At 35.7% G+C, this 12840-nt stretch overlaps 1 protein-coding gene across 1 annotated transcript; it reads left to right on the forward strand.

Moving 5' to 3' along the window:
• Positions 1-10107: 10107 nt before the first annotated feature.
• foxi2 (forkhead box I2) lies at positions 10108-12566 on the forward strand. The gene is made up of 2 exons (XM_067385093.1): positions 10108-10699; positions 12004-12566. Exons 1-2 carry the CDS (start codon positions 10108-10110, stop codon positions 12564-12566), a joined length of 1155 nt encoding a protein of 384 aa, XP_067241194.1.
• The last annotated feature ends 274 nt before the right edge of the window (positions 12567-12840 follow it).

Here is a 12840-nt window from a genome sequence, read left to right on the forward strand (position 1 = left end):
TCACAGTGTGGCATGTGAACGTCTGGTATGGCATGACACTTGAAGCTTGCAGCTTTGGAGACACATAGCGCCTTCCTCTGGTAGCATTTAACATCACAGTGCACCGGGGCATCAATGTCGTGTAAGTGTAATAATTGCAGGTACTCTTATATGATGGTTTAGAGCATGGGACCCACATTTTCCCATTATCATTAATGACCCAAATTTGACTAAATTCTTACAAATTCTTTGGAAGAATATCACTAACACTGCTGAATCAAAAGTATAAGGTAAGGCTATTAAATAGCAGTTTTTGTTAATACAATAAAGTTAGTAAGTTGGTATGAGCCACCACAGTGATTAAAAATATAGAAAATTACGAAATAAGTGAAAAAGTGGTATTTTGGAAACTACAATTACACAATACACAAAACATGAACTGTTAACCCTTTGGTGCTCTTCATGTGGCCATCAAAAATTAATGTACTGTATTTCAGATTGATAATGTTTATTTAATATTTTGTATTTTTGGGGGATTTATGGACTAAATTATATTTATGCAGTAGTTATAATCCATTATTTACTTTTTGAGCACAGAACTTAAGCTGTCATAAATCTTGAATGCTTTGGAGCACAGACTTTCTCTTTTTAAAGATGACACTTGGTAGATTATTGCTGAAGTGAAAAAAGTTTTAAAACTGAACAAAAAAGTTATAGAATTGTATGTTTATTGTTATGAAAAATGCACAAAAATGTTTTCAATTGAAATATATATTTTCCAAAACACAACTCTAAAACTGAGAAAAAGCTATAAATCGAAACTAGCTGTGTTCCAAATTTGAGCTTTCAGTAAGATTTTGTTTGGGCGCAATACCAAACGTTTCCTCTAGATGGAATTTGTTTCCCATTCATTTACAATGCAGACATTTTCGACTGGGTACAAGTGTGACTATTTTTTTAATCATGTCCATGATTTTTGTGTGTGTCCACATAGCAAGTGCCAAAACTTGTACCATGTTTCGTAGCATTCCATTGAAGTAAAAAAAAAAGAAAAAAAACGTGAAATGCTTGGTCAAATTACCGAAGACCACCAGAAGGTTGATAAAACATATGAACATTAATCCTGATGAATAGAATGAAAATCATACCTGCATGCAAATCTTTTCCAGCTAACAGTTGCGTAATTTTTTGGTACTTTTTGGTAATATCATGACTGTGACTTACTGTTTAATGAAGACATTGCTCGCTCGTAATCACAGTATAACCTCTGACAGGACAGGACAGTTTGTTTTTCTGAGGTGAGAGACTTAATTTTGTAGCAAGATATGAAAATAATGCTAAAATAATAACACTGACATATAGAAAACATCTCATCTGACAGCAGATACTGAACAACTCATTTTTCACAGGCACTCTTTACTCTTTACCATTTACATGACACAGTTTTCAACTAAAAATGGAAAACTTTTTATGTATTTTGGCCATTTACACAACAACGGCATTTTGGGGACCTGAAAATGCAAGTTTTTGAAAATGATACTGTTATTGTCTCAATATAAATGACAAAAATGTGAATTTGTGAAAATTTGTGAAATTGATATCATGCGCATGCATATTACGTGTTCACTCTATACACTAAAAAATAACTTTTTTTTTCTTTTATCAAATCAACTTCAATAATTAATGTAGTTCAGATAACAATATTTTGAGTTTGTTTATTAAACCAATCGCCTTGATTGTATTAACTAATTTCAATGAACTCAAAATTTTAAGGCAACCAGGTAACTTACTTTTTTTTTTTTTTTTTTTAGTTAAACCACCAATTCCTTTTTACAGGGGTATAGTTTTTCTTTACAAAGTGACATCGCCAACTACTGGCCTGGCATGCATAAAACAGCGTTTTTGGTTGTTTTCGCGGATCCGTGTGAACAGGGATTGTTTTGACAACATTGTTGTCCGTACATAAAAACTCAAAGTAAAAAAGTTGTTGTGTAAACGTATACCCTTAAACAGCGTCTGACAGAAGAGCCAACAACATTCATTCACGTTTTTCAAAATAAAAGCCTCGCACAAGAAAAACAATTTTTTTGTTGTTGTTGTTGCTGTTTGGTGGTTGTTGTTGTTTATTTGACTACACACTATGCGACTCATGGTCTTGCGAGCCACTTCTGGTTCACACCTACCAGTTGAGAAACACTGGTTTAGAGGGACAAAAGAGATCTAAAGATGTGACTGATAACTGGTGTGGTGTTTTAAAGATGTGAGGTCGAACGGCCCTACAAGGAAGAACAGCCAGTATAACAGCCTGACCTCATCTCAACCCCTGCACTGGGAAAACAATCTGTATTTCACAAATCTGCTTCAGGCTGTTGAGCTTATGGTCCATTTGACTTGACACACAGAAGCACATTACAGAATGGTGAGAGGTGGACAAGAGGTTGCTTGTGGTGCAGAAGTGTCCCCTGCCCTCTCGCTGTATGCTCTTATTGACACTGCTACGAGAACACACACACACACAAAGCATTTAGCCCTGTTTACCTTGTGTGTTTCTGAGGATTTATTTAGACTCTAGATGTTTTTAGCTTAGCCAAGCAAACCACTGGTATTTCCTTCACATGTCTCTGCCATACACTGCCCCTGTGTGTGTGTTTATATTAAAGACGTACTGTAGTTAGCTCTCTGTGGGTTATCTGGCCTCTGTAGAACGATTCTGCTGCTTATAAGGGCATTCATTAGAATCAGATCCAAAGCCACTCTTGTTCATCATGTGTAATGCAGAACTGGTTTCAGAATAGATGCAAAGACCAGTGTTGGGGAAAGTTACTTTTAAAAGAAATACATTGAAATATTGTGTTACTCCCTAAAAAAGTAACTAATTGTGTTACTTTTACTAATTACTTTTTATGGAAAGTAATGCGTTACGTTACTTTTGCTTTACTTTTTCTCACCTGGACTGGGCTTGTTTGTTTTTATAACAACAAAAAAGTTCTATTTTTGGCAAATGTTAAGGCCCTTTCACACCAAAAGTGAAATGAATAAGCCTCGGGCTGAAGGAAATGCAAATTCACTCCTGTACAGTAGAGGGCGCAGCTCAAACAAACCTTTCAGCTGTGCTGCCATTCTGGAATACAGAAGAATACAATGCAGGAGAAGTAGTAAATGACTGCATATGATACGCACATAAACATGCAAATAATACGCACTTTTCACATGCATGTTACGCGCTTTTCACGTGCAAATAATGCACACTTTTCGCATGCAAATAATATGCACGCAAATAATCCACACTTTTCACGTGCATATGATATGCACTTTCCGCATGCAAATAATATGCACTTTTCACGTGCGTATGATACACACTTTTTGCGTGCAAATAATACGCACTTTTCACGTGCATATGATACACACATAAACGTGCAAATACGCACTTTTCACATGCATATGTTACGCGCTTTTCACGTGCAAATAATACGCACGTTTCGCGTTCAAATAATACGCACTTTTCACGTGCATATGATACGCACTTTTCGCGTGTAAATAATACGCACTTTTCACGTGCATGATACACACTTTTCGCGTGCAAATAAGCACTTTTCGCGTGCATATGATACGCAATTTTTGACGTGTAAATACTTTTGCCCTAGGCCTACATATAATATACGCCCCTATCCCACACCGCTAATCCTACCCATTGTGTATCAAATGCACGCAAAAGTAATTTCAGCTTATAAATAGCATGCCAAATACAAACATAAACTCATGCTATAGATACGCAGACTCCGTACTACACTCTAAAAAATGCTGGGTTGTTTCAACCCAAATTTGGGTCAAATATGGACAAACCCAACCGCTGGGTTAAAAAATGCATTTAAAAATTTAACCCAATGGTTGGGTTTGTCCATTTTTGACCCAAACTTGGGTTGAAACAACCCAGCATTTTTTAGAGTGTAGGACACATTTGATTGATTTGAGCCATTCTTATGAAGCTGTGGCCCCTGAGATACACTGGGAAACACTGGCCTATGTCATCTTGCTTAAATTTTGTGTTCTTCAGAAAATATATTATTCTAGAGAAATTCTGTTTTTAATCACAGAACATGACATGAGTAGTGACCAGGGTATAAGTGGGCCTTTATCTCAATTTCTTAAACTTAGATGGAAATGAGAAGCAGAGCAGAAACAAAGAAAGAAAAAGGCGAGAAAGAGAGACTATGTATTGTAAATGAGAAGCACAGAGTATATCTACCTCCATCTGTCTCTGTCACCACACTCCACGAAGAGGGGAACGCAGCCTCTTTCACACGCTTTTTTCCCTTCTCGCCTGTTCCTGTCTAAGTCTCACACTCCTCTCATTTCTCATGTCTTTTGCTCTGTCACCAAGGTGCAGGAGCCTGAGGTGAACTCATAATGAGCTTGTGAAACTCACTTTTCCTATTGTTTTCCTGGACTAACGCACACACACACACACACACAGAGTCTCTCCTTCAGTTGGGTTTCCTCTCAATGTACAGACAACAGCAAGCCTTGATCTTTGCTCTGCTGTAGCAGCACAGTGACAGCATGTCTCAGATACAAGTAAGACCCACTAATGATGCCAGCGCACCTCATGCACATACATATGAATTATGGATTTCCTTTCCATATTGCTATTTGAAAGCATTGTCAAATTCCCTGTATAGAACTACTACATCAGGATGCATTTTTTATTGCACGGCTAATTCTCAGAAAACTGCCATTTGTGTTCCAATTGTGTACTGCAGTATTGTTCTTGTTAACTAAAACTATTAAAACTTTTTTTTTTTTTTAAATAAAGCTGAAATAAAATATAACTGAAATATGGTGATGTGCTAAAATTACTAACTGCAATAAAAATATATTAAAACTACATAGAAAATATAATAATAATAATAATGACAAAATAAAAACAACAAAATTATTACAATTAAACTGATAGTATAATAAAAAATATTAATAGAAACTAGTATATAAATAATACTAAAATAACAGAAGTGAACTAATGACTTACTGTTAATATTATTAATATAATATTTGAGTAGCATTTAATAAAGGAATGTTTCATCTCAATGAGTACATTTCAAAATCATATAGAATTAAAAAAAAAACTTATAGAAATAAGTACATATTCTGGCCTTGAGGTAGGGAAAAGTTCAGTTGTAACAGACTGTCTTTCTATAGATTACAACCTTTTATGTTCCAATAAGGTCAGAAAACCATGGATGAATAATCCAATTAATAATATTTATTCACATATTTAGATAGCTCTACTGAATATGCCTGCTAAATCTTTTGATGATAGGCTACTGATTTTTTTCTTAAAATATAGCCTACATTTGCAATGCAACATATTGGCACATTTACAATGTTTATGAATGGATCTGGCTCCATCTAGCGGTGAAATAAATCGTGAACAACACGACGGGAGGGGCATCTGATCTGAAAAAAATTGATATTTTACCAGAACACTGTAGTGGCTGCGCTTTTGTACCGGGACACGAGCTCCAGTGAAATACCGTAAAATACTGTTAGATCTTTGTCTGACAATGGAGATTACCGATTTGACAATCATTTCCCTTCATTTATAGGCTAATATTTCAGCAATCATGATTGTAAAAAGCAATGGTGACATTCGCGATTAAATCACTCTTTTGATCTGACGAACGAGTTTGTAGAATTTGTTCTCGATTCAGTTTGATTCATTTGGACAGTTCACTCATGCACTAAATCTGTTTTTATAAAACAGAAACCAAAAAAAAAGAGCAGAATGAGGCGGATATTTAATTCATTGATAAACTTGCAAATGTATTTTATTTGTACTAACAAGGGCGTAATTTCCACTGGGGACAGGGGGGACATGTCCCCCCCGCTTTTCAAAATCCCGTTTGTGTCCCCCCCACTTTCAAATTAATTTTTTGAAATTGTGTTCTGCTCCTCCGTCATGGAGGAGCAGAACACAGAGCCTGTCTGTGTCGATGCGCGCGTTCGCGTCCAAGAACGTTGCGTGCACACTCTAAAAATAGCTCAGTGAAGGTTCTAATGAGCAGGTATTTTATACGGCAAAAGTGGGAGTAATGGAGCTAAAGAAATAGACTAGCCCCAATTAAGTTTTCGTGCACTATATTCAAAGTCATCTGAAGCCATTCCATAGCTTCATGTGAGGGACAGAAGAATATGTACATCGTTAACTTTTAAGTTCACGGAAACTCTTCTTCCCTCCGCTGCAGCTGTCAATCATTCTCTGTTCAGCACTCAAACAGCGTCGCGTTCAGTAAAGACAGTCAGCACGGTAAAACTATTCCGATTATAATACTTGATATGTAGCCTAGATAAAGGGCTGTGGATTGGCATAAACTAACTTGATCTTGCTGGAGTTTAATGCTGTTTCTAAACGATGTCATGACTTAGATGCAGATGTACACAGGGATTCTCTTTGTGCCAAACATTTATAATGCTCAGCGAAACTGCGCGCTCTGACTCGACATTGTTTCAAGCGGTTTTTACTGCTGTTTTGAAGCGTTTCATATTATTATGGTTTTGCACACTGAAAGATTATTAATAGCATATTTTTTCTGTCGTATCTTGTTGCCCCATTATAAAGCTGCACAATACATTTAAAAATAAATGTCTTTTAATCTTACATTAATATAAATACATATAAAATGAAGAAAAAAATAGATTAGATTTATATGTATAGCTATGTATAGAATTATAAGAATTCAAATAGTAATTTTAAACTTTTTGTTAACATTTGGATTTTATAAAATTACTGTGCAAAGTTTACTGCTGAATTATATACTTACCTAGTTTATTTATTTATTTATTGTTCAGCTTATGGTTATATATTTTTATTCATTTGTTGTTTTCTGGATTGTCAAAGAGTGACCACTAGTTGCACAAATACAGATGTATGGATACAGGCCCCTGCTAATAAATTAATTCAACAAAGGTAACCTCTTTTGCTACATATTTTTAATGGTTTAAATGTGTACTCTACATGTTTGACCACTTATGAACTATCATTTAGCCTACTATATGTTGTGTATGTGACCAATGTGCCATACCATCACCAATAAATAGATACTATTAGAGCACAAAATTGTTTACAAGAGAACAAATTTCTTCATTGATCTAGTCACTTAATTTTGCTCTCAGAATGCACCAGATTTATGCATTTAAATTTAAAATGTACAAAGCTTTCCTACAGGGGGGCATGTGAACAATTGTAATGGGATGATCAGGTTCAGATATCTAAATCAGAGAATATCATTGGGCGTTTGGCGGGTGGATGATTTATTTTTAACAGTGGATTCAGGTAAAACCCAATGCACAGACTTTTTCTTTGTTCAATTTGGATACTGAACATGGGTTGGAGCTCTTTATTTTGAACTCTCAAAGTTCACCAGATTAATGAGTTTATCTTTAAAATGTACAAAATTTTCTTCCGGGGGGGCATGCCACCGGACCCCCCTAGAGGGTGTGTGTCCCCCCCACTTTTCAAACCAAAGTTACACCCTTGTGTACTAAGTATATCCAAAATTCAACAATAGGTAAAATAATAGGTGTGTATGATTTATAGCATATATTAGGCATATAACCTATAAAACATACACACATATTATTTGTATTTGTACATAAAAACATATGGCAGAATAGCACATCATATTTCTGGGGAAACACACAGAAGCTCGTCAAGGCTTGAAGAACGGTTTATTTAGGTCAGGATTTAGTCGAAATTCGAAGTTTAATCTTAACCAAAAGTTAAATAAAACTGAATCAGTTCTTTAAGAAGATTTTAATTTCAGTTGATGTAGACATCGCTGCACTGGAAACCTCCAATAGCCACCAGTAGTGTGTCACTAATGCACTTTCAACACTAGGTGGCGCAGTGATACTAGCATCATGGCATGCGATAGATGGCGAAAAAAAACCTAAACATAAACCTGCTCACCTGAGAATATTTAAGGCCTACAACTGAATAGTTCATTCTTAGCGTAAGTCTGTTATTGATATCATATTGTAGGCCTACTGATATCTAGCATACTTGTGCATTAACATACATTTTTATTATCTATCTATCTATCTATCTATCTATCTATCTATCTATCTATCTATCTATCTATCTATCTATCTATCTATCTATCTGTCTGTCTGTCTGTCTGTCTGTCTATCTGTCTATCTGTCTATCTGTCTGTCTGTCTGTCTGTCTGTCTGTCTGTCTAACTCCACAAAAAATAGTCTGAGATCAAACTATAATTCGTGTAATAAATACCTGCTGCCTCGGGCCCCCTAGCGGTCAGGACGGCGTGACGATTTGTTAATCCATGATATTCAGAAGGACATTTGTGTCCAGCAGCTCTTCTGTAATAACGTGCAAGAGTCCTCATGTAAAACTTCGTCAAAATGATTTGCAATAGGATATCACTTAAAAATTATCCTTTGTTTGTGGAAAAAAAAAAGGCGGAAAAAACACGTTTTACAACACTCAGAAACTGTAAGTGTGAATAAATCGAAGAATTAACCAGTTAAAACATAGGACATTTCTAAATTTCGATCATTATTTACAGTCTATTCCTGAAGCGGTGACATTTTAATGCTCATTGTGTTGCTCCAAAACATAAAGACAATTTTATAAATGTGAACTGATTAGCTCCTAAATAAAATACTGCCTGCAGAGCAGATTGTTGTTGTTGTTGTTGTTGCATATGACCTATAAGTTTGTTTGTAAGCAGCGAGTAGACAATTTTGTTTACTGTACTTAACCACATAACAACACATTTTAAAATTATGAATTAATATTTAATTCATAATACTAAATTAGATTAGAAACATTTTAAATTATTTTGTGAAACAGTGAAACTACAGATCTAGAACGTTTTATATAGACCTATTAATTCGTACATTCAGTCAAATAACAACTTAGGCTACAATAATAAAAAATAATTTGATGATGACGATGATTATGATAATAGCCTAATGGTGCGTTCAAGTCATGTCGGAAAGATCGTATTTACGAGCAGAACTGACATGAATGCCACCACAATGTCGTAAATACCAGTGGGAAGCTCGTAATTTTCTTTAAGCTCCGATCTGTACGAGTTGGGGGCGTGTCAGTCAGAAACATGGCGAAATACCACAATATTACAGGTATTTAGCAGTGAATTGTCAGGCTTTTCTATTTACAACAAAGTAAGCTGATTCCCAGCAAAAAATACAATAGCATCACAGTATAAAAATGTAATATGCAACAATAAAGTTTACAACAGCTTCATAAATTAATTAAAAAACATAAAAAAGCAACATACAACTAATGTACATTATTTGCTCTACATTTTCTAGAAGCAGAAGTGTTGTAATTTTGTGTAATTAATTTAGAGAAGGCACACCGCCATCATACTCCGACGAAAGTGACTTGAACGCACCTACCGTCGTACACACGATTTCCCACCTCGTAAATACGAACTTCCCAGGAAGACTTGAACGCACCATAATAATAATCAGTTTCGGGAAATATCAGATTTTTTTAATTAAATTATGTGGTGATCATTTTTGTAGTGGCTAAATATCATAACTTATGCAATGCAGGTAAAATAATTTTAACAATTGTACAAAAGCGTTACTATGTTATTTTTTTCATTTTTATGTTAGCTGAGATTTCAGGAGAACAAGAACAGAATCAGGAATAGTCGGTTTAATCCTTTCTGTTCATAATAGGCCTATAGAACAAACGTCAGTTTTTAATTTGCAAAATGTTTCAGCATATATAAACTATTGTTTTGAGAATTCCTAGATTAGCCAAAATTCGTTTTTCTCCATTTTAACAAGCCTGTAGTCTGTCTCTCTCTCTGTTTATGAATGACTTAAATCATCTCCCAGAAATCCCAATCTATATGCCACGCCTACCTCGAGAAGATTGTCATCTATTGGCTGAAGGAGACAAGAATACAAGATTAGACACCGTATTTGCCGCACTTGGGTGTATATATGACCAAATTCGCCTCACAAAAAGCAGACACTTGTTGTTTTTAACCTGACCAGTCAGAGATAGTAGTGTGCGTTACAGTGAGAGCGTGAGCTCCAGAGAGACACATTTGCCTTATAGGCACTGGAGATATGAACACCATCGACGCGCAGATCCATAACAATAGTAACGCTGCTGTCAACCCTCTCCAACAACTGCCAAAAAGCGCGCACGAGACACCGGATATGGCCGTGTACTGTGACAACTTCAGTGTTTACCACCAACAGAGTCTACCTGCGGCGCAGAGGCCAGCGGGCTACGGCCTGGGGGACTACGCGACCCCAAACCCATACCTGTGGCTCAATGGACCTAGTGTCAACTCCTCTTCGTCGTACATACATGGCAACAACAGCCCCTCGTTCATCCCCCCGGCTTACGGCTCTCAGAGGCAATATCTCACTAACTCCTCCGGGTTCGCCGGTCCGGACCTAGGCTGGCTCTCCATCGCGAGCCAAGAGGAACTTTTAAAGCTCGTGCGCCCGCCTTACTCGTACTCGGCTCTAATAGCCATGGCGATACAGAACGCGCACGAGAAGAAGTTAACTTTGAGTCAGATTTATCAATACGTGGCGGATAATTTCCCCTTTTATAAGAAGAGTAAAGCGGGATGGCAGAACTCCATCAGACACAACCTTTCCCTGAATGACTGCTTCAAAAAAGTGCCGCGTGACGAAGACGACCCAGGTGAGTGATGCTCGTGCACCTTTGCATACAAGTGAGCTAGCCATGAACTGTGATGTAGGGACAATGACGTGATACTCATTTTTGTCCAGATCTATAAAGTTATTAAAAAAAAGAAAAAAAAAAAAAAACAGAAAATTCATACAAAAATTACTTGAGAACGCAAGTTACCGCATGTAGCCTATCGTAGTGTTTATTTGTGAATTAGAAGTCATGTCCAGAGATTGTACATTTATTGAATAAATAATATAAATAACATAAATAAATTAAATAGTTCTGGAAAGGTGTAAATACATTATGTGAGAAAAAAAAAGAAAAATGATGACATGTTTGGTATTACCTTTTATATTTTCATTAAAAAGTAAAAATAATGCTATATATATATATATATATATATATATATATATATATATATATATATATATATATATATATATATATTAGTCATTGTATATTGTCATACATATATTGTGTAGCCTATACATACATATAATATACAGAGTTATACACAATACATTTTATAAATAAATCTAATATATATATCTCAATCTTTTTTGTTATATATATATATATATATATATATATATATATATATATATATATATATATATATATATATATATGTATATATATATGTGTGTGTGTGTTTATGTATATATATCATTATTTTTACTTTTTAATGAAAATATAATAAAAGGTAATGCCAAACTAATGTCAACATTTATCTTTTTTTAATCAAAATTTTCCATTTTGTTGTAATGTGACCCCTGATTTTATTACCAGTTTTTTTGTTTTGAGGAAAAATCTTAAAAGATTAATTACAAGGCACATTTTGATCAAATGAAATAACCCTAAGAAAACTATATTCATGAAATATACCCTATATATCAAGACGTTGAATTAGGTCTTACAGTAAAATCTGTCAAAAATGACCTCGTTGAAAACTTTTTTTGACATTATTAATTAAGTCGTGCACTTTTGGGTGTATTGCAGTGTGCAATGGACGTATTTTATTGTTTTGATTATTATGCTTGACATTTTTAAATAGTTAATTTAATCATAAAATCAAAGTTTAAAATAATAAAAAAAAATGGTATAAACATTGTTCACAAATTTCTGGGTACTTGGCACATGATTATCATCTCGGACAATCTTTTTTTTTTTTGTTTTGTAATTGACCAAATAATGTCATTTAAAATTTAAAATCGTTTAATGTTTAAAAATTAATCGAATTTCACTGTAAATAACTTGTGCATGAAAAGTTGCTTCATTTGGGCCCTGATTCCAACTGTCCATCTTGTTTGAAGGGAAAGGAAACTACTGGACTCTAGACCCCAACTGTGAAAAGATGTTTGACAACGGAAACTTTCGTAGGAAAAGGAAGCGCAGATCTGATTCCAGCACAGGTGTTGCCAGCAACACAAAACCGGAGGATGATCGACAGCTCGCAGGGATCAAACCCACCGACAGCCCTCACCTCACCGGACCCGCATCTCCGGACACTGATGCGGCCAATGACAGCAACAAAGGCGCGTCTCCTGCAGGCCTCGCGAGCGCTCCATGCTTCAACAATTTCTTCAACAGTATGTCTGCCTTAAGCTCGTCCTCGGCCCCGGCTAGCAGACAGAGCTCTCTGGGGCTGGTAAACGAACTTTCCAGCCGAAATATCAGCGCTTTGAGCCAGTACCATACCAGCTCAGCACCTGAGGCAGGTGGAGCGAGTGATCTCCAGGACAGTGTGCACGTGAACCGTGGAATGTACTATAACTCTTTTACTGCTGGCGGCCAGAGCGCGCAGTTCAACGGACACTTCTACAACAGCTTCAGTGTGAACAGCCTTATTTACCCCCGAGACGGAACGGAGTTATAAATCTGTCACGCTCGTGAATACCCATGTTTTCTAATAAGAAAAAAAAAAAAGATTTATTTTTTCAACACTGTGTATGTGCTGCTGAAATGCAACATGCCTTAGAAGCAGATAACATTCATTTAAAAGCGACATTTACACACTGACATCCACCAAATGAGTGAAATCCGATGTATTAGTGTCAAAACACATTTTATTCTGTGAAAAATGTGTTGACTTCTACATTGGATTCCTTTATGTCTTAACAGAGATTTCCATATTATGTGCCAGCTTTTTG

This window comes from Chanodichthys erythropterus, chromosome 5 (genome assembly GCF_024489055.1).
Source record: "Chanodichthys erythropterus isolate Z2021 chromosome 5, ASM2448905v1, whole genome shotgun sequence".
Taxonomy (NCBI): domain Eukaryota; kingdom Metazoa; phylum Chordata; class Actinopteri; order Cypriniformes; family Xenocyprididae; genus Chanodichthys; species Chanodichthys erythropterus.